The sequence below is a fragment of the Dufourea novaeangliae genome, unplaced genomic scaffold (genome assembly GCF_001272555.1).
Source record: "Dufourea novaeangliae isolate 0120121106 unplaced genomic scaffold, ASM127255v1 scaffold56, whole genome shotgun sequence".
Taxonomy (NCBI): domain Eukaryota; kingdom Metazoa; phylum Arthropoda; class Insecta; order Hymenoptera; family Halictidae; genus Dufourea; species Dufourea novaeangliae.
The window spans coordinates 3,586,659-3,613,599 of record NW_015373942.1 but is presented as its reverse complement, the minus strand read 5'-3'; the positions used below and the strand labels follow the sequence as shown (position 1 = coordinate 3,613,599).

The following is a 26,941-nucleotide window of genomic DNA, read 5'->3' as shown; positions in this document are numbered from 1 at the left end:
TCTATGATCAGACGATTAGGAGTCTCTTAGATCTAGAGACGATTAGAAAGATCGGTAACTCCTCTTTGGGAGACTGTTATTGATCAGACACGTAGAATATGGCGTTATTTTCTAGATAAGTAGAGTACATTTAGTAAACAAGGTAAAATCTGTGGAATATGGCCAACTACTGGTCAAATACACGGAGCCTTCGGTGACTGACAGTTCTGCTTGCTATTAAGACATTAACAATGGAGACAACAGTATACAACAGTAGCAATTTGATTTCACTGACCTGACAGGAGATTAATTATAGCGAATACTGGATTAGAGACAGTGAGATGTTATTAGGCGATGAATTAAGCTGATCATGGTTATCGTTTAATCAGCCACGTATGTATGTATAAGCTGCAGCCATAGTCTCCATTTAGTTGAAAAATATTGATCTCCTAACGTGGACTTTATTAAGTAAGGAACGATAATAAATAGTTTATTATTGTTACCACAAAACTTTTTACAAGCTCGTATGACATTCTAGCGGTTAACGCACCATTTACATGCACGTTTCTATTATTGTGATCCCAGGTGATACATGTTCAGTCGAAACATGTACAAACAGGCGAAACTCTTTTCTTTATTTCGGAGCCTCAAAAGATAGCGGGAACGGCTGGAGAAAACGGTCATCATCGTTCGCCGTCACGATACGTTTAAGCATTCAACGTCCGCGAGAAATTACTTTTTGGAGAAAATTGCATTATTATACGTCCCGTCTTAAGGTACGTGGCATTTGATACTATTGTATAAATCTAAAATGATCTTACCCATAAAAATATATTTCAGCGAGTCAAAAATTTCGTAAAAAAAATGTCGTTAAAAGTAAGTTGAAAAATCAATAGGTATCCTTTTCTTCGCGAGGAATCTACTTTTAAAGGACAACAGGAAGTACCACTCTGTTGACAACGAGTTTATTGCCAGTTTACGGTTTTTCAGAGTGCGTCGCAACGTCCACCGTAAAATTATAGACATTGTCTGCGCGTTAATCCCGCTTTTGTTTGGACGCTCGTAAAGACATCAGGGAACTGAATACAACCCAGCGAAAACTCGAGGGAGAAACGGAAAAGAACCACAGGACCACGCATAAAGCTAAAAATCCTTATTCCTGTGATATCTGTATTTTAAAAAATAGAACATACATGCTCCTGTGATTCGTTCAAATTGTCGTTGGGAAATTTCCGTACGTATTACTCAATCGTTCATCTCAGTAAGTAAATTCGTTAAAATGATACCTTGGATGTCCTCGCTGAAGGAAAATATTCGACATCGATCGGTAGACTCTCCGTTTAATCGAAGCCGTAGGTTTACGAAGCTATCAACTTATCGCGAGAGGGCAGAATGGAGTCGTACCCTGAAAGCAGTTACCATCACGTTATCCAAGTAGAACAGTTGTTTTAACCATGAAAGTTCCGATCGATGTTCAATCGTATTCTCTTCGAGTGGAGAGGCCGTGAAGAATTTTACGGATTCGCGAGAATATTAATCGTGAAAGTCGGGCAACGACCTGGCTCATTTACACCGTCTGAATTTATGAAACTCTCGAAACGGAGATATCATCTAACTGTTTCCCGACTGGAACTTGGGAATCGTGCGAATTGGCTGCTTCATGACGACGATATCAATATCTGTCAAGCAGGCGGACACGTGCGCCCGCTCGTAAACAGAAAATTGCAGTTCCTGCTGGAACGAGCGAACAGCCTACTTATTCTCATGCATCACCTAGGTGACTACTCTATTGTCTCACTTTTCACGAGAACATAAATCTTGATTAAAGTCGACGGATCGATTTTTACATATTTTTGCACGTGGACATTCTACTGACTTTGCTACACGAAACGCCTTAAGTAAATATTTACTGTGTTATTCGGCCAGATACGATAATAATTCTGAATCAACCGGAAGAAACAAATATTGAATCGTAGAACGAAACTTAGTCCATTAATATCCACATATTGACAGTCGACAACACGATTTAAAAAAATACAATATCACGTTTTCGGCTGTCAGTATTTATAAATCAAGCGGTTGATACTGATAAATGGGATTAAAATTCTGACATAACCAACAAGAAATGCGCGCACTTAAATGTTAAATGATAAAATGAACAAAATAAAATTGAAAATAATGTGTCAATTTGATTCTATAGGTTTTAATAAATTTTCGACACATATAAATTTAATTCTTAATGGTTATACTAGTTTCTACCTACTCAAGGAGTACAACAAGATTGCTCATAGTGTTTGAAATTACTTCTTACGCTTTTCAGTCTCATTCATTGACAGCATTAGTCAGGCGAGTCTTCGGTTCTTTGGAATGCGGCACGGAGTTTGGGTAAAAATCGTTTAGCGCGAGGCCGGTTTGCTGTGCGAATAAATACGAGGCCCGAGTATATTTGCGGGCTCCGTAAAAAGCCTAAGTAATCTCGTCTCGCCCCGGCGCAGAGTGAACTACTAACTTTACGAATATCGCGAGCCGGAAGGATTCGAGATGGTTGCTCGGTAGGAAAGAAGTAATCTCGCCTCCGTTAGCGCGGCCCTTACCAGACTTCCCTCTGCGATTTCGTCAGCTCGAAACGCGGAGGAGCTTCAAGCTCGGTGCAATTACAGGCCAGCGAAACCGTTACGTGTGTATCGAAGCCTGCCGTGAAATTGGGAGGCAATGTAGAACTCCGTGTTCAAGATTCCGAGATTTTTCGGCGAATTTGCAATGCTGATTGCGCGGAATACAGAGAATTCGTACAACCGACCGTGTCGAAATTTCTACCGTTGAACATTTTATGGTCATGTTTTATGTAAATAATTAGGTAATTCAAAGAGGAATATTAGGTAGTATCACGAGTTATGTGTTTTATGGTCTTAAGTTAGCAAAGAATATTTATAGTCGAACTTTAAGTGGAAGAAAATTTGGTTCAGGTCGGGATTATTAAACAAGTTATGAAATGAGAACTGTCACAGGTATTGAAGTATAATACGTAGTTTTAATTTTAGTAAATAGATGGTCTTAACTTCTAGTAGTTTTATGAATGTTGGTCTGGCAGTCGAAGTGTTAAACGGTCATTTTCGATTTGTAATATTTTGGAAATAAAAATAAAACTTAACTGACTGTAAAATTAAAGTACAGTATAAACTCGATTTTTTTCTTCGACTATTCAGTGATCCATTGAAAGTGTTGGACTATCAGGTGGGTAATAACTTAGATTATGTCATCCATCGCAAACAGTAGTTCAGTGAACAAATAAAATGCATGTGCAGCCGCTCAAAGAATTCGTAGTTTTAGTAGTATCTAGCAGTTTCATCCGTGTTCTCCAAATACTCGATCAAGCCGCGAGCTCACATTACGCTTCAGCTCCTTGCCAGGAGACAGCGAGGCGTAGTATACTCATTTAATGAAAATTAACCGACGTCTCCGCGTATCACGGAATGTGCAACGAAGCAGTGAACTGTGCAACAGCGGGTCGAGATAAGGAGCGAGGATGGAGCGTCGCGGGTTATGTTTCAATTTTAGCCACGCTGGTGCATATGGCACGAATAAAGCGTATGCATTACAGCTTGCGACAAAGAACAACCTAAATCTTCTTTAATGAAATTATTATAGAAATCCGTAGTCATACGGTGGACGCTATTACAAAATATCCCTAGCAATAACCTGCGGTCGAGGATTAACAAAAAAAAAAAAGAGAAAATAGTGCATCAGCCGCGCCGTGGATTAACGTGTAAATTTTTATTTTCATTTCTCTCAATTTTTTTTCTTTGTTTTTCGTGCGCCGTCGAAAGCGGCCGCCACGCAACAAAGCCACCTCGATTTAATTTGCCGTGCATTTGCATCGTTGAATTTGAATTTTAATATCCACCATAAAACGCGCAAGATTGCTGCTCCGGCTCCACGGTTATGATATTCAAACTGCGAAGATAGGGTCATGCGCGGAGGAAAAAAATCAAACTGAAAGGATAACGAGAATCTTCCATGCCTTCCGCCTATGTCCAGCTCCGTTGATTAAACCGTTTAAATCGGTCCGTGTAATTACGTTCGCGGAATTTTATTGCGCGGAACGCCACAACCCCAATCATCTTCAATCCTATTTACCGTTCTTCTTCCCGTGGATGGGTGATTGACAGATCTACCACTGTGATTAATCCTTCACCTTCGAACAACCATGAGCGTACCAGCTCGATCACTCTTTTGACTGGCCACTGGCTGTCGTGAGTGTATTGGCACGTCATACAGATTATCCGATTATATTGGTTTTACTATTGAAATATTTCGTTATTTTACATTCTACCAATTGCTTTGCAGTTCGTACCAGCAAGTAACATTTCTTTATTTGTTGCTTGAATCAAGATAAATGGGGATTTGTCCCGTTTGTGACATCGATATACGCTTGAAAGAGAAATCAATGTAGGAAATAACGTAGTACGTGTTATGATACGTACAATATCCCATTGTGTGTGGAATATTTTAAACCATTCCGTAAATGAAATATATATCAATCTTAATTGGGTTACATAATAGCTCAAATTTCATTTCGCATATCAAGGTAAATAGATGCCTTCACTGTGTCAATTCGAACGTTAATAACAAGACAAGTAGAATAAGGTCGGCATGATCCGACAAGTAGGATAAGAGCGACATGGCGAAACAAGTAGAACAAGATCGACATGGTCAGACAAGTAGAGCAGATTCCAATAAATCTTTTCTCACATAACACATATCACAGCATTTGCAATGATTTCTCGTGGTTGGAATAGCGTCAATGGCACGCCAGCAGTGAAAGCTTTAATACCACAATAAAGATAGATCAATGAAATGAAACAAGTTAAGGTACGGAAGAGTTGTCAACATAGACGTAGTTAACATCAACGAACCTAGGCATCAAAAGAAATAAAAACCTTAACAGTATTCAATAAAACTTCCGCTTCAGAAGGATATCTCTATAAAATATTCCATAAACCATTTCATGAAACATTCCTAACCAAGTACTGGATATAAACAACAGGAGTGCGAACGTTTCAGGACCAAAAAGTCTATAACAACGATCAATACCAAGACTACTTTCTATTCCCAAAACATCACATCTGTTCCGCCCCGTTACAAAGTGTCCTAAACTCAACGTCCCGAAAGAGTACCGAGGTTCCGATGCAGGTACGCGTCATTTCGAATGCATTGCTTCGGTCGGTCGGTCGGGTCCGCGAGTTCTCATTCATCGAGGCCATAATACCTCGTTACAGAGGCCGCGCCAGTGGAATTCTTTCGGCGGGTTATTCGATTTTCTTCTCCTAAAACGAAACTATTAAACCCGTCATTGTTCCGTCCTGGTTGCCCCTAATTGCTGCCAGCGTGCATGCATCGGAAGGGGGACGATTCGACTCGTTCGCAGCGGAGAGGGGCGAGGAAGTGGGATAGAGAGATCGAGAGTGGCACGCACATTCATGGCGTCACCAAGTGGCAGGATGCAGTTCCGGAGATTTCGAACAATATCGCGCCGCTGGGCGACGGACTGGAGCCGCGGACAGAGACACTTGGACCGGAGTGGTAGCCCCCTCCCGCTCGATGGTACGCAGCGTGCAGAGAATCGTCGGCGCTGGGAACGAAAAGGGACCACGGAAGGGGAGCGGGAACGAAGTGAAAAACGGTGAACGGATACTGAATGACGAGACCGGCCAGGGACGAGCCAATTGTATCGCCCTTGCCAATTCCACGGGCCCGTAACTAATTGTTTATGCCGAGCTACCGGTCACCGATGACGAGAACCCGAAATTCCGCGCTTCGACTACGCTCGCTGAACCGGTTCCGTTACTTTTTCGTCCATTTTACGGCGAAATTGGTTTTTCTGGTAAGGCCGCGAGACGGTGGAACCGGGGCTCGAACGACTATCACCAGCGCGACGCGATTATAGATAATAGAAATAGTCGTCCTAAAACAGTCATCGTAAACCTAAGTGTCTGACGAAGTTGTGGAAAATGTAAGCCAAAACAAACCTGGCACGAGCGTTCTCTAATCAGATATACGTAAAGTCAGAGCGATTGTTCTATTACCTGTAACTCAACAGATTAATGTCATCGTTACTAATTACGACAACAGTTGCAGTAATACAGATTCACTCATACTCGAACCTAGGCGAAGCGTCTTTGATTACTAAGCTCTCAGCATAATAATTACGTTGTCACTAGATGGCGGTGTTCCACGCACAGTTGCTTCTGTTTTAAGCAATCCCGCCCTCGAGTATAGTCATAGTTCCACCAGGATCGTTACAAGTTCGCGTAATATATATAATCTATATATTACACATTACATCATGCAAATTGAACCCGAGAGAATCTGGTATTCCAAGAATTCTAGTTTATGATACGTCCATTCTGTGCCGTCAGATATTAAAGTACAACGTTCGCCATAATACCTAACGTATTAGCAACGAACTGTAATATAATAAACAAACGCCTCGGATAACATACAACGTATTTTATCAAGTAACATTATCTTTCGGCTTTCTCGTTAACATTCCCCCAGACAACGTATCCGCCAACAAACGTTACCCACACCGAGTCGTTATTTTCCCGTGAAACGACTAGTTTCCAAAATATTGTGCCAGTATACCGGCGCCTTGCCTTGCCTCGCCGGAACGACGATAATGCTGTACGTCCATACATATGTATGTACAGGCTGTTTCCGTGGATAGCTCGAGTATAGAACGTGGATTAGAGAACGCGGTAATTTGCCACGTGACTGGCTCCAGTCCTTCGGTGAATCACATTACCATATGGTAATCATTGTAATTTCGTTATCATTCAATCCCTACCCACCCGCCCTGTCCGATAGCGACGAAATTATCCCCGAAATATAATATTCGGCCCCTGAACCGCCTCAGGTGCAATAACCAGACCCCGCAGCAGACGGTTGTAATTAACAAATCGTCCCCGCGAAGAAATTGCATTATTCAATTAACCGTATTTCGTTCGGCCCAGACACTGGCTGGCCGTCCGGCTAATTTGTTTATCCATGTTAATTGCTGTCCCCGTGATAATACCTTCGAGATAACGCCAGCAATTATAGGCGGGTGTATAATTTGTCCGGCGCCGCGGTGCCAAGAGCTTTACGTCTTATAATAAATCGTCCTTAATCGTCCCCCCCGGTGTTATCCAATCAACTATTTACGCGATCCGTTCCACAGGCGTTCAGCTAATTGTCCCCTTCGTCTTTCCGAACAATGAAATTGCTTTGGATGTAATCCGCTTGTAATAGAAAGATCTTTGACATTTTTGCGACGACAAAAGTGATGTGTGTCGTAATAAGAATGAAACCTGTTACTATTCATAGCGCACGCCTGATTAATTAGTACATTTTGAGACCCCGACATGCATCACTGACCGATCTACTACCGGACAATACGCTGTTCAATCTATTAAACGTATTCACCCGATTCGTCGCAAAGTCTCTAATTCCCCACAACACCCACACGGTTTCTACACCGATTCCAAACCAAAGGAGCAGCATTTCCCGTATCCATCGTTATCGATCATTCCCCTCTTCTCCTTTAAGAACCAAGACAAGCTTCGATTTAGCAACAACCCCGTACCTCCCTGGTTTCCCTTAATCTATCCGTACAAATTTCCGAAGCCTGGCTAAAGGCGGCGAAACGGAAGAGGTGTGCGGGCCACGTATCGAAGGAATCGACGTCGCCTAACAGCCAGCCGTTTCGTCGGATGAACACGACGGAGAAAGGGACAAAGACAGAGGGAAAGGGAGGTGAGAGAGGGTGAGAGAGAATGCGGCCGAGTGTTGGCCGCGGAGACAAATTGTCGAACAGTGGTTGTGGTCTAACGTACACATGTTCCCCCGAAGTTCGGGCTACATTTAGAAAACAGGATTACAGTTCGCGACGCGGCGCTGCTGCTGGCCTAGGCTGGCCCGGAGACTATGAAACTGCTATGCACACACACATACACACACACTCTAGAGAGGACGCACGTGCGCAGGTGTGTGGCTTTACAGGTTTGTCCGCCACTTTGTTTTCGCCACGGTGGTTTCGACGAGCGCGAAGTAACTTCGCGGCGAGCCGCGCAAAATCAGCGGGCAAAAGCTTCTCCCCTACCCCCCGCCCCCCCCCCTTCCGCCAGACCGTCGAATATTCTTCCTCTTCTTCCATGGACGTACTACCCAACGAACTTTCCAAGGATTACCGTCCTACAGCGGGAGGAAAAAGTTTCCGCGCGAGGAAGCGGATTTTCGAAATGGAAGCAAACAGCGCGATTCGTTATTCACTATCTTTGAAATTTGTGGCACGTGCAAGCGCACGGGGGGTCGCTGTTTGTGGAGATTGCTCGGGATTTGGGACACTCGAGGAACATGATGAAGTTTGTGGACGTAATCGATGAGCATGAACTTGGATGTCGGAGCGTATGAACCTGGATGAGGTTGATATTTTGGAATGATTATTATAGTAACGGTGGAAGTAATAGGAATAAATATTGTTACTCATTAATGGATAACCCTGTCAGAATTCTTTATGAACGCACAGAGATGAAAATGTGGTATAAAATTTGTTTGTAATAGACTCAACACATGTACATTTACATGGGAATACTATTGTGGTGCACCTGTACGTTCATTTGTGTCTCAGGTAAGATAGTACGATCAGGCAAGGGATTCTACAAGAAAAAATAGATCGAAAGAGAAGAATAAATTCTGTCTATACGAGGTTTTGTTTTCGAGAAAAACCGCTTGGAAATTTCATCGTATAAACGTATTATGCATGGTAACAATAAGAAGAAACGGCATGCAATGTACAGACACGTTAACGAAGTTCTATTCAATATTACAACGCGTATACAGCAGATTTTTAAATTCGATTTTCTCGGAAACAAAGTATTATAGGAATACATATTCTACCACATTTCTGATTAATTTTCGCATCTAGGATAACCTCCTGGCTAGTTCTACTACCCGATTTGAGACATCCTGCATAGAAAATAAAAAAGGTATTCCTAACCTTCCACCGAGTGATAATGATGTGAATATCTACCATAATAAGTGTTAAAAAATTATAGATATAAATGAAACAGCACAAATTCTCGAGTTTTACAGAAAATACTGATTTTGTCCAGATATATTGGATTACCAATTGGTACACCCAATGGTTATCTCTATTCACGCTACTGTTGATTAATATCAATACTGGTAAGATATTATTTACCCTTCATATCAATCTGGTAATAAAATAACACAGTGTGAGCATAGTGAGATCGATACAGTCCAGACAATACGGTACCACCATCAGTGTCAACCACAAGTAGAAACAGCGAATAATGGTCAGAGGATGCACTATCCGTATTTGAACTTCATTTTCTCCACTAACTGTCATCTGCAACAAATGTATTCTCTATAGGCGAACGAAATCACCCCTTACAAGCTCTGTTTGCATTCCACGAAGCTTTCCGTGGCATAAACAAATTTTCATAAACTCCACTCCACTTTTCGAGTGGAAACTCAGCTAGAAACAAGTACTACGTGGCCTCCCTTCAAGTTTGCGAGCAAGTTTCATTACGAACACACGACTGGCTGGGCTGGAATTGCTTATAGCGAGAAAGTTATCATCAATATTGGATTCTTTCATGTAGAGACATGCACTGGAATACAGAGAGACATCGTTTTCCGTTCCCAAGTAGGCCGTGTGCTCTTTCATTGAAAAAGCAAACACAGCTCGACGTGTTTGCTAGTCTGAGCTAAGCGTTTTCGTCCTCGCGAACTTTCTGCGCGTAATTTCGCACCCAACGTATGCCCCCGGAATGACACAATCGCGTCGAATTTCGATGCAATCCGGAATTATTTTATGAATAAATAGTGATTTACGCTCTAATGTTTCTACTAAAAGACTTGTAGACAGACTACGAGACAGCAATAGTTTTGAATTATTCAGACTGTCGACAATAAAACAAAATAATAAAATTTTATAAAATACTCGTGGTCAATTAATGATACTTGAATAGAATATCGTCTCCTAATGCTGAAGTGTCCAGATAAATGGAATATTATTCCTCATAAATTTCTAAATACCTAACATTCCCTGCACTAAGACCATTCAACCAAGAACAAGAGAAAGATACGAAATAAAAAAATTTATAAATGTACATGATTTATATCCAGAACTGCATTTATGACTTAAACGCTCAAACACTTTTATCCGATAGAATGTAAAGAAAATTTGATTTACTTTAGAAATTCTAATTTTTTAACATACAAAGTGTCAACAGTATTAAATAAGCAAAGAGAATTGTTTATCAGAAACGTTTTGTCCACGTAGTGTAATAAAATCGTCTGTTACTATTGATTGGTCTCACGATCCCGTGTCACATCGAGCTCGTCAATAAAAGAACGTAACAAACACCACGAAGGGATCAAAGATTGACCCACGGAGGAGAATTCTTGACGCCTCGGGAAACGACTGGCATCGCCGCCGTCGTCGGTGGAAAAGACGAAAAACGGAGAAGGGATGGGTGAAGACCACTTAACCTAAAGGGTACGAGGAGAGGCGTGACGAAAGAGGGCCGTTCAGCTTCGTAAGAACTTACGAGCAGCCCGAAATGGCCGCAACATTCGGCTCTCATCTGTCTGGGCTGACTGTTGTTGCGGCTTTACGAGCGACCCTCTCGCAACTTTTCTTCTTTTTTTTTTTACAGCCGGCCTTCATTTGCCCGAAGAAACTTTTCGCCGAGGCGGTGAAGGCAATTGCGAGCAAGTCGTCCAACTTCTTTGAATTCTACCGCAAACTAACTGGCCCGATTCAAAACTGGTCGAAATCGGACGAATCGTCGGTACGGTCGGTTGTGGAGGGTGAGATGAAAACTGAAATTCTATTTTTGAATCCCGTCTACCCCCCGCAGACAAAGTTTGGATGGTTGCAAAACATACGATCTTATTGGAACGATGTACGGAGACGGTTTAACACTAGCAGAACATTACACAATGGTCAGATGTACCATCTGTTTAATACGATTACCTTAATTTTGGACTTGTGTACTTCAAACGTATTCTTTAACTACTCACTTAGTAGTATACACCCGTTCATAGTCAGACATCACAACAAACTTATAGAATCTACTACACATTCTCTGTTGCACCACTGTTTTCTAATGCATTCGATATTTATTACAAACAAACAAATGGACACAATAATTCATTCCATTTTAATTTTGATCCCCGGAGCCTCAGTTTCATATCAGTTGGTCAAACTACACCCCATCCTCCAATAAAGTAAATGTTCATTTACATAACATCACTATTTTCCTACGTCAATTATGAAACAAGTGGTATACATCCGTGGTTTGCCCACCAGAACACGAGATAAGTGCAACGACACATGGCCGTTCCAGTGTGTTCGGTGTATTTTTCCGATAACGTGGCATTCCGTGAAAACTTTGCCAATCAGTCGTACCCACGCGACAGCCAGAAATGTCGCCGGAGCGTCGGGATTGATCGTGTCAATTAACGCTCCGCGACGTGCTAGAAAGTTCACAAACGAGTACAATTAATGGAGGCATCGAGTTTGTACCGGGACGGTCAAGTGAGTCGGTGTGTTACGTCGCTGAGGGTGATTTGCAACCCCCCTCCCGCCGATGGATCACGGATTTTCTCCGATCGTAAACGTGACACGCGAGCTTCGCTAATAACTCGCGAAGTTCTGTCGTACACGAGCCGGTACGAACGATCGTGGGCGACACGTGTCGCTGACAAATAGAGAAAGCTACCCGTGCTTTAATCAGCGCGACTCATGTTCGGCTCAAGTACGACGATCGATTCTCGACTGATTCGTTTTCCAAGAGCGGGACTCACGTCTCCGTCGAACGATCGCGTCATCTTCCCAGACGATCCGTCTCTGGTGCGCACGCTAATGAAATTCCTGTCCACGTTTTTCATGCGAACCGTCGACGAAAATTCGATCCCTCCCAGCCTCGCGCGAACACCCCCAACGCTCGCTCGTAAATCTGTCCGCATGACGTCTCGTGATTGCTCGACGCTTTCGTCGCGTTCAAAGGTACAACTCGGTTGACACAACCGTACAGGGTCTCTATGTCGATGGTTTTACCGTGAACGTTACGACCTCTGATAAATCGAACACTGCCCCCCTCCCGGTTAATGTTTGTTAATTGCGTCACTCGGGTGCACTTAATGGAGTAGCGAATGGATGGTGGATACTAATTACTTGGGAGTGATTTATTGTTTTGACGTTTATTGTCCCGACATCGGTTATTTGGGTATTTGCATCGTAAGCAGACAATTGTATATTTCTGATAGTTTAACACGTTAACTGCCACAGTGAAAAAGGTCGTATGTAGCCAGACACGCTTATTCGTTTAGTTAATAGATGCTTTTGGTCTTGTTTTAAATTGTTCTCAAATATTAATTATACACAAAAATTTTGTAACGGTACTTAAATAATCCAGCCACTTTGCAACGTACGTGTCACTCATATTTGGATGACATGGCAATCAAAATGTTAATCAGCGCTGGGTGATGTAATAATGCTGTGTTCTGGGAATTGGTAATATCGATATGGAGAGATTAATGTGAGAAATCAGGTCGGTCGGGTTATTTGTTCACGTAGAAGAATGTGCGCTCCGGTGGGAACGAAAGAAGCCTTGTGTGGCCCCTAAATCACACGCGTTTATTAGCGAAGAAAGACGACCGGCGCGCAATTCTTTTCCATTACCGTTTATAAAGGCGAGGCGCGGTTTCCGGTCAATAACAATGTATCACACGGAGATCGAATTATCACACTCTGGAGGGACGGCGCAGGGTTTCACGATTTAAACGCGTCGGCGGTCATTCGATTCACGTAGAACCGGATCGAAAGGTAATCACGGACCCGTTTCTCGAAAAAGGTGCAGAGTTCTTTGCTACGTCGATGTCAATTCGATACGTGCGCGAAGTAACTCAATTTCCATCGAATACGGTCTCGGACTACTTTTACAGGCTCCAGTCTGACCGATACGGAAATGTCGTTGACTTTCAAGAACACGACTAGGAATTACGTTACAATCACTCGCACGATACGATTACAAGAAATGAAAACACGTGTTTGTTTTAGGGAAACTTGAAGAAAGCGAAAAATATTGTATGGTGTTGGGTCCTATCTGACTTTAGTTTGTAGTATTAATATCATAAAATCAGCAGTGTAATTTTGTGGCTGAATATAATTTGCAAATATGGTGGTATACAAGAAATTTGGCTGAAGGTTGTTACTGTGGATACTGTTTGTCTACTGTGCTACAAGTAGTTTGCATATACTGTTGGTCGGACGATATAGAAAATGTTCAAAATATGAGAACTCGTGTTACGCTCTACCTAAGTACACTTACTTGTAACCTAATGTGATTAATTTTCATGTTGAAATAATGGTACTATGATTGGGAGGCTATACAAAGCGTTTGACACATGATAGTCTTATATTAAAAACTACTTAAACTAATTTTCTTATTAATGAGTTTATCTTTCAGGTCAATTTCCGTAATTGAATTGTCTGGTTTATAAGCTAGTAGTATAAGGGCCTAAATGATCAGACACAAGAAATCTATACAAAGGAAACATACCTACACTAATGTCTACCTGGATGTTACTGATTGCAATCTAACGTAGTTCAAATCAATTTAATATTATAAACAACACTAGTTGCCATCTTGCTTTGCAGTAATTCTAAAATAAAGGAACTGAAATCAATACAGTATACTTCTACAAAATTTGACATCACACTTTACTGTTCTCCCAATCATCTCAATATTTCCATGTCATTCAATTATTAATGCTTTCACTTACATTGATATTGTTGACATTATAGTACGACAACCAAGTAGAATATGAAATCGACAAGTCGGTCGATCGTCACAAACACCAAAATTGTCGATTTAATAAAAGCAACTGTTTTCCGGATGTTTTTATCGAATACATATGGCAATTCGAATCCTCAATGATAACAATTAACCAATATTCACTACCTTGATTGTTAAGAATTTACTGTTCTTGTGGTTATTAACATTAAATAAATAAATTATGAACACGAAGAGCCCCGGAGTCACAACAATGTGTACAACCGCTGACATCTATGATCTATTATTTAAAATCACTTTATACTAGATTATGCCCTCTTCGCCAAGCCCGTGCAGTCATCCCGCTATTAATATCAATCACACTTATACGATTCAGTTACCTCCGTAGAATTGCTCCGCTGCTCAAAACTTGGCACCGATTCTCAATGACGTTTCGGGGATGACCGTAGAGGAGACATAAACCGTTCTGTCGTTTATATAACTGCACGGGGCTCCTTTGGAGGACACTCACGGGCCGCGCGGAGATACGACGGAATAATTCAAGTCACAAACATCGCGGTTGGATGCGCGGATCAACGGCGAGGGAGCCGGAGGAGGAGGTTGGGTCAGGATAGGCGACAAAGTGGTGGTGTGTAGGAAGTGGGTGTGCTGGTGAAGACTCTCCTTTGCAGTTGGTTGTCGTCAGTAGCAGACTGTACTCTAATTAACGGTGGGTAACAAGAGTACCCGAGAGGAACGGAGAGTCTCGGTTCTAATAATTCGCGCGCTGCGAGATGAACGAATCCGCGCGCCCGCGTATCAGAGAAAGAGGTCTCTGAGGGTGAGATATTTCTATGCGGGTAGGAGAAACGGGTGGCACGAGTAAGACGTTTCTGGTCTCTGTATCGACCTTGGCCGGAGGGGTTCAGTTTAAATGTTTTTAATTAATTAATGAGAAAAAGATTCGACTGCCTCAGCCGGGTTCCCAAGCCGGTATGGGGTCTTCATCAACTTTAAAGTGAATTTCCAGATTCTAGAATTCTCTTTTAAGGTCACCTTTGAACAGGTTCAAAATAAATGTTTCTTTGTGAAATGATATCGTTTGCGGAACGGTGATGGACAGAAGGGTGTTCAAAGAACGAGCGCGATTAAAGCGAGAACAACTTGATAAAGGGAAAGTACAATAAGACATGCTTTGTACAAAATAATTCAGAAAGGATATAGTTATACGGTTGCTATTGTGTAAAGTTCGTTTGAGAGTCGAACTTCTTTCAAAAATTTGGCGAACATATTCAAAAGCTACTGTGCCTTTAGTCTGTGTAATAGCTCAAAGGATATGCATTATATGTTTGATAAGAACAGACGATTCTTCATTTCTCAAAGAAGGCTTTCTAGTGGTTATCTGATTAATAGATGAGTAGCTGTTAATGAGAAACAGTTATACTAACGTGATAAATAAAAATCAATCACAACGAATGTTCTGCAGGTAAGAATATAAACATTAACCTCTCTTTTAATAGCCACATGTTCTATAGGGACTTTGTTGGGTCGCGATTAATATATTCTGTTAGGAATGGTTGAGTCTCGGCAAACGAACGGGATCGATCGTTGACCTAGTTAAATTTAATGAATGAAATAAAATAAAATGAATGAAACCAATTCGTGGAACAGTTGAAGAGCGTGCCCCTAAAGGAGAAAAACTCTTCACACGACAGACGTATTGTACCCGTATTTCACCCGCATTTTCAACAATTAAAATAACTCGTAAATGAAGCCTCAAGTTCAATCCCCTTATTCTTGTCCTTATCTTACTTTGACATATAATATCAACCCTGTGAAAGTGTCCCACATTTTTATAAACACTCTACATGTAAACGCAATTTACGCGCAAGCCAGTAGAATAAGACTACCATGATCAGACAAGGAACTACAATATCATTTTCATACAATATTACTAGTTTAAGCTATTCTAGCTGACACTTAACATCTATATACCCTGCATAGACACACCTGCTGTACCACAAAGAACACTTCGTAACAGGACAAAATAAACGGACTAGTTGCCCATTTGTAACGTTCTCTACGACTCGAGATACCGTTCACGTTTCCATGATATACGCCACGTAAGGAGCTTAACACGAAGAAAAGGTACTCACTGTGATTCCCCAAGTAGATCGGTGTCCATGTGGCCTGCGAGTGAACGGGCGTCGTGGCCACGAATAGAACAGCGCCGAACCACACACTCAAACGCGTCGCACTCATTTCACCAACAGCCCCGACAAACGCCATTTCCCTCGTTTCAATCAGTTCTCTGCCTTAATATCATCTTCACCGGCGTTTTACCCGCCACTGTCGTCGTCCCGTTCTCCTCGCGCGCACACCGTGCCCTTGCGAAATCTTCGACTCTACGCTATCCTCTATTCCCGCGAAAATATTCAACCACGCCAGTCAGTGACCTGTCACGACCGAAAGATATTCCCGTAGACTGTACACGACTGTATATCCTCCGATAATTCAATCGAGCCGTTCCAACCCGTTCGCGTCCCACTTCTCTCCGAACGGGATTTCAAACGTTCACGCGTAAGACCTGAATAGGACCCCTTTATACGCGATACAAGAGGGGAATCAGACGGATTGTTCATAAACAATTAACTCCGCAAGAAGCAACCTGCCGCGAGATAATTTCCATGCACCCCCCCCCCCCTACGGTATACACAGATAGCATTAATGACCCGTGAACGAGCATCTGTTTTCATTCGTTCGAAGTTAAATGATCCGAATTATTATCGGATTCTCGCGACGAGGGATGAAACTTTTAAATTAGCGTCAATTTAGTTCCATCTCGTTTTTTTTGTATTATATATCCCGATATATAAGATATCCAAAGATCGGTCGTTTATTTCGCGAAGTATTTATACTTTAGTCAGTTTTTGGTTATTCCGTACATTTGATAAACTAATTTGTTTTTTTATACACTGGCAAACAACGAGACACGGTATCGTCTTTCATTACGGGGATTCGCGAAGACGAGTGTTTTATTTCACGAGCTATACCGTGGATCTTTCTGAGCAGGCTAGATCTCGATGCAATCCGTTTGCCACAGTGATCGTTGCAGTGGCCTTGTAACTGAGTCAAATCTTACGTCGATCTTCCTCGACCCTTCGTCGGCTGGAACAAATTGTTACCACTAGTCCAGGCGTAGTCTGTAACAAAGTAAGATACAAATACGTCAGAGAAGTCCCTTTAACCTTCGATTGTTAAGAAATAAGGCATGGATGAGCTTGAAGAATAAGAAAGTTAACAAGGTTTGAAAAGGCGAATAAGCTTTCCCAACGCTGAAATATACTGAAAAAATGCATACTCAGTTCAAATAAATATTATTGCTTAAATTCAATAACAAATACTATGTATGAAACACATAGTTTCGAAAACTCTTCCCCTATAGAGAATCTCTAACCGATTACGGTTTATGGCCCATTTCGGTTAGAATATTTGCTTGCAGCTCTTGATAATTAAAATTTACACCTGACGTGGGATTTCTGCAACGAGAATTAAACAAAGAACCTAGTTAATTGCTTAAATTGGTTTAAATGCCTAGCAGTGTGAGCTCCCTGCAATAAACCGTAGCCCTTTAAGCAGTCTTCATGGTAACGCGACAATAGGTCGTTCTCGTGCTGTTCACAAAACGCAGTGTCTATTTCTACACTCAGAAAGTAGCAAGATGTCGACGGCCAATAGAATTGAGCTTACAGTAAGAACCTCTGCTTTAAGCTAAAATTTATTTCCCACTGTCTTACAATAATTAAACTTATAATATAATTATAGTTGTTACCCGATAACTCCACTAAGTACTACATGCTACGTTATTCCCCTCGTAGTGTGTGTATTCTTCTCATGAATGGATTTTTTTATTGTGAACTCTATCCTGAAATAACATATGTTATCGTCTAGAACCTTTAGACCAAAAAGTTAACACTATTCTTAATCCTCGAAAACTCCATTCAAGAGGGCCGTGAACTCTTAAAAACTAGACGGTATTCTAAAGAATCCGAAGGGAAAAAACTTAAAGATTTCAGTCTCGTACACAAGAACAAACCATCAAGATCTTGTCGTAATCTTTGCGTCTTCTCTTCGAGGCAACAGAAAATATATTTTGAGATTCTATGTTTTCGTACTATCTCTCTGCAATCACTAGTATCTATTCACTAATCATCCTTGTAACCTACTCGTTCTAAATCCTATAAGAGTCGTTCACGTCTTCATCCCCCGGAAAATGTCGTCGATGTCTCGTTAGCGTATCTCCATCGGTAGGAACGACACGTAAGCAGTGCATCACCGATTCTTGCTACCATTCCACCACGGTGACCGTGATGTTATCTGTGCCGAGCGGACGGTCATTACGAGATAGAGGGTAGCAGTAGCTTAGCCGTTCATAATGTGACAAGCCGTAGTCGAGTCCACCACTCCGCCCTATCTTGTTATTTACTCGTTATCTCTCTCTGCATTCGAGCCGACGTTACCTCGCCGTGCAGTTATGAAAGGCTTTCGCTGCTCTAGACAGCTCTCCCGGCGAGAGGAACTGGTTCAGCGTCTCTGCTGATCGCTTCCTTCGCTCTCTGCTCCTTCATCCACTTATCGTCCTGTCCGCCCATTCGCTTCCCCTATCTACTTAGCCGTGATCGAGCTCTCGTGTCGCGACTCCGGTGTATTTTCTCTGGGCGATATGCCTCGTTCTATGGTACGATTAAAGGCTCCCACGGATCCATTCCTCTGTTACACGGCGAATGATTGATAGAAGTGCGACTTAAGAAGCGTCCAGTGGATCTCACAGGCGGGAACGTATTGTTGGCCCAGAAGATATTGTTTATTAATGACCGTTCCTCCAACTATTCTCTTCGATCAAAGAGTACAGGCAATCCCGTACGATAGATACTCTTGGTCGTCTAGGTTCCATTAACCTCTTGCAAGGGTTATTCTTTAGGTCAGTCGAGCGTGCCCGTTCCGGATCCAATGGTCCAATTACAGGTCGCCACGTCTATTGGAGCTACGGACCGTTCCACGGTCTGGCCAAGTGTCTCTTTATAGAAGGAAGATTCCTTTCTTTAACTTTCCTCTCCTTTTTCCGTCCGTGAAAGGAGGGGTGGGGGGTGGAACTTCATCGAAGGCAGCCGCGGTGGAACGAGCCCATTGAAAAGGCGCCAATGCAGTTAACTTAATCCAGGTGCTGATTGGACACGCTAACCGAGAACGGCGAAATGCAGCTGCCGGCGTGGAAACGGAAGGAAAGGTAAAGAGGATGCCCGGTTGTCGGGAGAGGTCTGCGGAGTAGTGACCTTAATTGTGCCACGCAATTATGGCCACTTCCGTTTGATAGGAGTAACGCGCCATTCAAAAAAGGAACGGCCCGGTAAAACCAAGCGGAATCTGTGGTTATGTGAACGTCAGCTGCACAACGGGCCAGGTCCACATTTCTGCCTCTCTCTGTTTCTCTTTCTCTCTCTCTTCCGCTGAATAAAAAACTACCGACACTCTTTTTCCGCTATAATGTTCTTCGTCTACTGGAGCTTCTCTTTCGTCTGGAGGATTCAAAGTGTGGCCAGGTATCGCGTACTACTAGACGAAAATAAAGGAACCATCCGAAACATCTTCCATTTACGTTCACGGGGGGAAAAAAGAACGTGTAATTCGATGCTCCGGCTGCACTTGGATAAGGTTGCCACACGTAAGACAGAGGCCGAACAGCGGAAGTGGTAAACAACGTTTCCAGAGGAGAGAAGATAATTAACTCGGTTCCGTACAACTTTTTAAATCGCGTTACATTCTGAGTTTCTTCGCTATTTTCATTATTACGTTCCTGCTGCTACGGTTCGCACTGGCTAATTTGTGTTACGGACGGATGGTGCGTTTTTTACAAGTATTTGGGAGGATAAAAAATACGGGAAAGAATTGTCGTATTTCTTTGATTGAACTGAGCCTATACAAAGAAGCTAATAAGACTTTTTTCAATTAACTGCGTTTTCAGGTGGGAATACACAAGTTTTTAAGGAAGGTACCGATGGTAATTTTTACTTCTTCGTTTCTAAGCTGTTGATTTTCTTCACGAAGCGAAAAGGAATTGTAAAGAGGAAGGCTATGAAGTTTGCATGCAGATAATAAATCAATTATGAAGATTGTATGGTATCAGACATCCTGGGCACGAGGATACTGAATATTTTTTTAGGATCCACGTAAATAGATGCACTTTCATTCAGGTATGTTGAAGGTCACACGTTATGAGTGATTGAAAGGCTTGACCGCGTTGCATTCCATTCAATTAGCAGCCAAACCCGTTTTGCAAATTGCACTCGGCCATCAGACAAGCGACGGACCGTTGTAATTATTAATCGAGTCAGGCATCAATTAGCCGGAATATCGATTAATTGCACATCACAGATGTCTTGGCAGATACACCGCCACTGTCTCGATTGTCCATGGCCTCCGATGACGATGCATTTCAACGTTCGATTAATCGGCCGTCAATGTCTAGATTGTCAGAACATGTACCATCAGTCTCCCAGAATCGGAATTTTGTTTATTTCATTTTTTTACGTAAAGTCCTATTTTTTCTGAAGATAAAGACGCAATTTCTTTAATATGTTCTCAAATACGACCCATACTATGCCTAACCATTACTCGTTCTTTCTACTAGCATTTCCAAAATTCTCCACTAGGTTCTGATAGTGAAATAAAAAGACTCGTCCCTGAGACGAATGGTCTGTAGTTAACGTTTAAGTTGTATTGAACTACTCCCGACAGTTATGAATACAATTAGCATTGAAAATGTTTATAACCATTCTGATAAGTAGAAGGAACTCGTAATTGACAGATATCCGGAGGAGTTGAAATTCCAAAGTAAAAGAAAAAGAAAAATAACTTTATTGTGAGTACTCAGCCACGTGTTTTAATGAACTAACAACAGATTTCAAATTCCAGCCCCTTTCTTCTAATAAAAAATAACGGAGGGTGCTTACAAATGAGGACAAATAGCACTGAAACAGCAGATCCTCAATTTTTTAACAAAAATAGAGGATTATTTATTGGTAGAACTAACGATATCATTTTCCTCACTATTACACCACCACTCGCGAACATCGTGTATAATACTACAATCCTAAAATCTCATGCTGGGTAAATTCTATCCAAAACATCTTTTATTACTAACAAGAGAGCTCAATAGAAGGAAACTAGCCCCAGGAACTCACGTCCTTTATTTAAAGGTCGGTTGGTCTAAAAATCTCGTTTGTCAAACGCTTTATCTTTCATCCAAGGGTGCTGTAAGTCCACGATGGAACGTGATGCGAATGTAACGAATGTGAAAGACGTTCAACGTCTAAAATGTAAAAACCTTACCGACTTAAACTTCCATTTTCCGTACGCTCGTATCAACCACCCTCGTGTAACATTCACCAGAGTCGTTTTAATATTCCAAAACTGACTCCGCGACGGAGAGAAATCGTCCGAGGCACACGTACTTCGTTTATACACCGTTCATTCTATCTGGAAATCTACGTCGGATAAGTTCTAATATGTACATGAAAATCACCGTAGAAACGAGCGAATTTGAACAAAAATTCTTGCTATATTTCCTAACGGATATCGTTATCACGTGAACATCATGTCACTTCTTTTTTTTATTAACCCTCTAACTCCCAGTGTCGCACGGATATAATACACATTTTAAAAGTGCGTCAAACTCTGTCACCGGTGAATATCTAACTTTTATCAGCAATCTGTACTTTCACTGATACGAAGTAGATCTCAACGTTTTCAGCTGAGAAATTCAGACATTCACTCCAGAAATAAAGAAGTCATTTTAATATCTCTCTATTTTTATATCACTCTAATAGTCTCGTAAGTTTCAAATAACGATTTAAGGGTCTGGAAGTTAAAGACGTAATATTCCAAAATTAAATCTCTCACTAATAGAAACTCGTTCGAAACAAACATTGAACTTTCCGGTAATCACATTCGTTACATTGTTTAACGTTCCATTTAGAAGCTTTCTAAAGGGTTACTGTAGACACGGGAGAATTTCAATGAGAATTCATTATTACGCTCGTATGTGGTTACGCAGTCAATTTCAATCGTCGCCCAAACCGAAAATGTCCGGAATTTTAGGAAAACGGTCAGGAGATCCCGATTGATCGCGATATTCGTTTTCCGTGATCGTTTCAAACGAAAGATGGACCACGGCTCCCTTGATTCCTGCTCGTAACCGGAAGTTCCGTGCCGGCAAACACGGAGTCAGATATTTGCCTTAACCAGCGGAGTGAAAAACAAATATTGTCGGGTGACTCGGCTCGAAGTGGTCCAGCTCGTTCGCGACGTTTTCGGAGAGGCTCTGCTCTCGACGCCGTGAAACGAACGTGTCATTATCCCTCGCCGGGAAATAAATTAGAGACGAAAATCCGCCGCTTCCCTTCCTCCCCAGGTAACAAACATTGACCCGCGCTGGAGGATCCCGCTGATTACGCTTCCACCGAAAATTCATGGCCGGTGGAACGTGTATCTTGGCGAACGAAAGACAAATGGGGACGCGAGAACGCTGTGAACAGGGTTCTCAAATTTCAGACGACCGAGGGAAACGTTTCTGCTTGAATTCGTATTTGAAATCGTTGGAATGTTTTCTGGTCTTATTTTCGCGGTTTAAAACTGCGATAGTACGGACATAGCCGGTGAAGATTTGAAAAAGTAATCAGTGTTTGGAAAATGGAAGTTTTTTCATAGAGAGGGTGTTACATTTACTGCGAGTGTTGTATGTATTGTAACTGAACGAAGGGAATGGGAAAAGTTATATATGAACATCGATGAATGCATATATATTTTTATAGTGATAGAAAGAAATTGAATATACTGTGTATTAATTTGAAGATATGCTTGTTTGAATATTTTTGTTAGATTAAATGAATCACATTGTATATGCAAATATTTTTTCTCTTACGTCGGATTGTTTGAAAGAACGTTTAGGAAATGGTAATCTACTGAATTGCAATTTGAACAATAACCGTGACATAAGAGAAATTTTTCTATTTCCAGTTATTTTTTTCAACTTTTATTCTTGATAGTTGATATTAAACATGTTTACAAAGCATACTTCTTCTTTAAGATGACATAAAGAAGAGCCTAAAATCGTGAATTAACTTATGTTATTACAGTAGAAAATTCCCGTTTTCGATAAACGTTCTCGATGATCGGTGTCGCTAAACCAACGTGGCGAGAGGCATGTAACATAATTATGACTTAAATGGGCCGAAAAACGCGGTTACGTAATGGTGAGTGTTACATCCGGTTGGGGAGGAAGGTTTGCGGAACGTACTCGTATCGCGCGATATCTAGAATTTCAGCTGTTCGTGTCGGGAATATTAACTCACGGCGCATTTACTTCTATCGCGGTCGCTATATCGAGGGATGTATAAATTCAGATCGTCGCTGTGCGTTTCAACCGAAATAGGAACGATTCTGGTTGAAATGTTTCGACACGCGAGAGGGTTAAGATGAATGTACGCGAAATTGTTCGAGCACGATCAAACAGACATTATACAGTTGGCGGAGAGAAAGCGAAACGGTTTCGACGTTTCCTCCGGCGGTACACGGAATACATCCGTGTATTGTTTCACACTTTCGCGGGTGAACAACTGTGTAAATAAATTTCGAGCATAGCTTCGAAATCATTTCCTTACTTCGGGGACATATCGATTACATGCTTGCGTGACTTTATATCTTGCCGCGAGGAGGATTAATACTTATAAGAGTATATTACGGTGAAAGCACGAATATGGAAGAGATTCTTGTACCGGTGCTCCAAACTTTGATACGAATAGTTCTCAATAAAATAAACACGAAACTGTTTATAAACTTAGGTCCATCTTATAGAGAAATAAACGGAAGCGTATGGTTCAATAAAATAATCGATTCGTGGTTTAGAAACTAAGGTACACTTAATATAAAACGACTAAAACACAACAGAAGCGATTTCTTAGTGAATGAACCATAACTTACCCTAAAATTATGTACTGTTCAATATAAAATTAAATATAAAATATAAAATTAGTACTTTGATTCGATGTACCTTAATTATCTTTCACACTTACGAAACCGCTAAGAAAAAGTGATATTCAAATAAGCTTCTGTAACTTTTTCTCTGTTGAATACTTCCAAACACTCTATAATATATCTCTGAAGACAAACGTTAATAGCTAAACACATTTACATCCCCAAAAAACTTAGTTACTTTTCGTCGCCATGTAATAAACTTTCATACCAGCAACGAATTTCTCCAGCTTAAAATGTTTAGAAATCCCGTAGAACAGTCTTTTCCGAGGTGTCAAACGCGACACGGTACAATGAAATGACAAGCAAAAAAGAAAATCAGGACAAACAGCCAGAAAACGAGAGACAAAGTCAACGAGGAGTCGAGGCGACGCAAACGGGCGCTAACGTCTCTTTCTCGTCTCCCTTTTGCAGCCCAGTTCTTCCCGTTCGCGGCAAGGAACGCTAATACGACGGATTAACAAACTCGTGCATTTCAGCGAGCCGTTTTCTGAGTCGCGACTCTCTTTTTCCGCGTGGTGTTTCCCGCCCGTCTCGTAGTTATATTTCGCGGGTCCACAATAAACGCTGCACCGGGCCGTTAGGCGGATTCCTCTAATCCCAGCGAAGGGTAACACCCCCTGCCGTTCGCAATTTATCAAATTCAACAATGCACGGACCGAGTCGTCCGTGAAACGGTGCACGTCGCTCGAAACCGCAATTTTTCACCGGTAACGTTATTAAATATACGGTCGCGACGGGAACTACAGAGTGTTCTGGAAGTACCACGACAACATTAACGGGGTTGATGGAATTGGGAAATCGACAGCTCCATGAACTCTCTCAGTTAGAAGCTTAATGTATGTTTACGGTAGAAGTTAGTTAAGGTAGTTCACGGAGAAGACACTATGGGAATCTTTCATGTAACTCGTCAACGTAATCTTGTGCGATTTTTTACATTGTGATTGTGATGGACACCAATGAAGCGACAAATTAATTGTACATGGAAGTATACGCCTACTTACTTGCAACGAAGGTTTCGACTAAATGTTACCACTTTGTGAATATGATAACTGTTGTTAATCCTAAGACACAATACATCTGTGAATTTGCACCAGCGAAACATCGTTTCGTCTGTAACATTCTATCTGGTTAGCATAACGGTTTCGTATTACCATATTATTTGCCACTTTTGTAATTATTACCATTGAATTTCTGGGGAAATTTTGGTGTAAAAAATATGTAACGAGTTTAATTTGCTTTTATTCACTTCAAGTTCTTAATCATAAAAAATTCAAAATCCCAATTCACACTGTGTTTACGTATGCTGGGATGGGATGTCGATTTTGGGGGTTAAGAAGTACTCTTACGTAATTACTTTTTGGTATAAGTTCGCAATTCCGAAAGTTGAGCAACACCCATCGTAAGTGCCTCGTGTGATTGAAGGTGTACAAATACCCACCAGTTTGGAGACTTGCTTTATATTTTAATTACATGTTTCGCAGCAATATCTTCCGAGCGTTTACTTCAGCGCTTTATTTTCTCTCCCCTTTAATGAGCCCTTCCTCCCCAACGCATCCGGAGATGCAGTTTAAGTCCAAGCTGCCGTCATTTATCGAATCGTAACCTCAATACCGTTCTTAGCGGACCCTCGACGCTCTATTCAGCCGCGGACGTTTTCAGTGAACACTTTAATGCAAGTTAAATCCCCCATTGAAATATTTCAGCCGGAGCACGAAACGATACACACTTTTCTAGGCTTCAAATCCGAGCATACACGTTCGCCCGCGAAATTCGACGACACACATGGCACCGATCAGACGCACACCGGGCCACCGACGCGAACGTCACGATCTATGATACCGCGTAGATTTATCGCCGTGATTTACAGTCGCTTAATTAATTTACATCTGGGGATGGGACTTGCGCGCGACATTATCGTTACCGAAACTGACACTAGTGAATACGCGCGATCAGCTCACAATCACGTACCGAGAGATACGCAGAAAGAACAATCATGGAACAAATTAGCTGAGTGAAACGATGTATTGAGAAATTATTGAGCTATAATATAACGTGAATCGAAATTTCAATATTCAGCTTTTCAAAGAGGTCCGTTTAGAAATTATCGGGTTATAATTGAACGCGAATCCAAATTTCAGTATTGAGTACTTTTTAAATATCACTGTATTATTACCTCGTTCTGAATTTCATTGTAAATTGTTCGTTATGATAAGCTTTACTGTCGGATATGCATTGTATGTATATACGTGAATACAGTAAGTAGAAACAGAATGTAACGAACAGACGCGCCAATCGAGTCCTATTCAATAGCTCGTATACTGGATACATATTGAAATTGAATATTATCGCAAAATCAGCCTTGTATAAATATTTTTGTTCTATATTCCAGACTTATGTTTGCAGTAAGAGAACAGGACAGATGGTTGCAGTGTCAAACATGGCGGATAGATTTTTAGACACAACTGAATTACAAATATTATGCGTTAATTGATGACAAGAAGCATAGTGTAAATTTCATTGAAGAAATTTAATCAACATTTCCAAATCCACGACGCCGTATGGAACGAAACGAGCCGACTGATTAATCAAAATTACCGAGAGATTAAATTATGTGCATACGTGTATGAACTGCAAATTCTGTATTTACTTGGGTATTTAGGTAATAGCTGCACTCTAATTAGAATATATTGGAGCAAATGACAGTATCCAATTCTTGCTTTATCTAATTGACATGGTACCCAGGTCTTTCTATAATAAAAGTATATCCTTGTTTAACCCTCGAGAAATGGACCTTTTGTCGTGATCAAACAAATGATGTCTTTAGATGTGTTTTCAAACGAATTTCTTCAAAAAAATAGGCAAGTTTTTTATGAATTTCCAATATAAACGACTGAACGCTTTAGTGACCTTCTATAAGCTGAATTGATGCGTGAAGTTTCTGACATTCTGGGCCAAAAGGGATCCAGCACTGGTGTCCGAGGATTAATATTTCATTTAACTTTAGAGCCTGGACTAGGTACCGC

At 41.4% G+C, this 26,941-nt stretch overlaps 1 protein-coding gene across 1 annotated transcript in view; it reads right to left on the bottom strand.

The window, feature by feature from the left end:
- Nucleotides 1–16,115, bottom strand: part of LOC107185845 — a 236,165-nt gene extending 220,050 nt beyond the window's left edge. The window contains exon 1 of the mRNA XM_015573617.1: nt 15,983–16,115. Coding sequence (XP_015429103.1) covers nt 15,983–16,115 — 133 coding nt within the window. The remainder of the gene's footprint in view (nt 1–15,982) is intronic.
- Between the last annotated feature and the right edge of the window lie 10,826 nt (nt 16,116–26,941).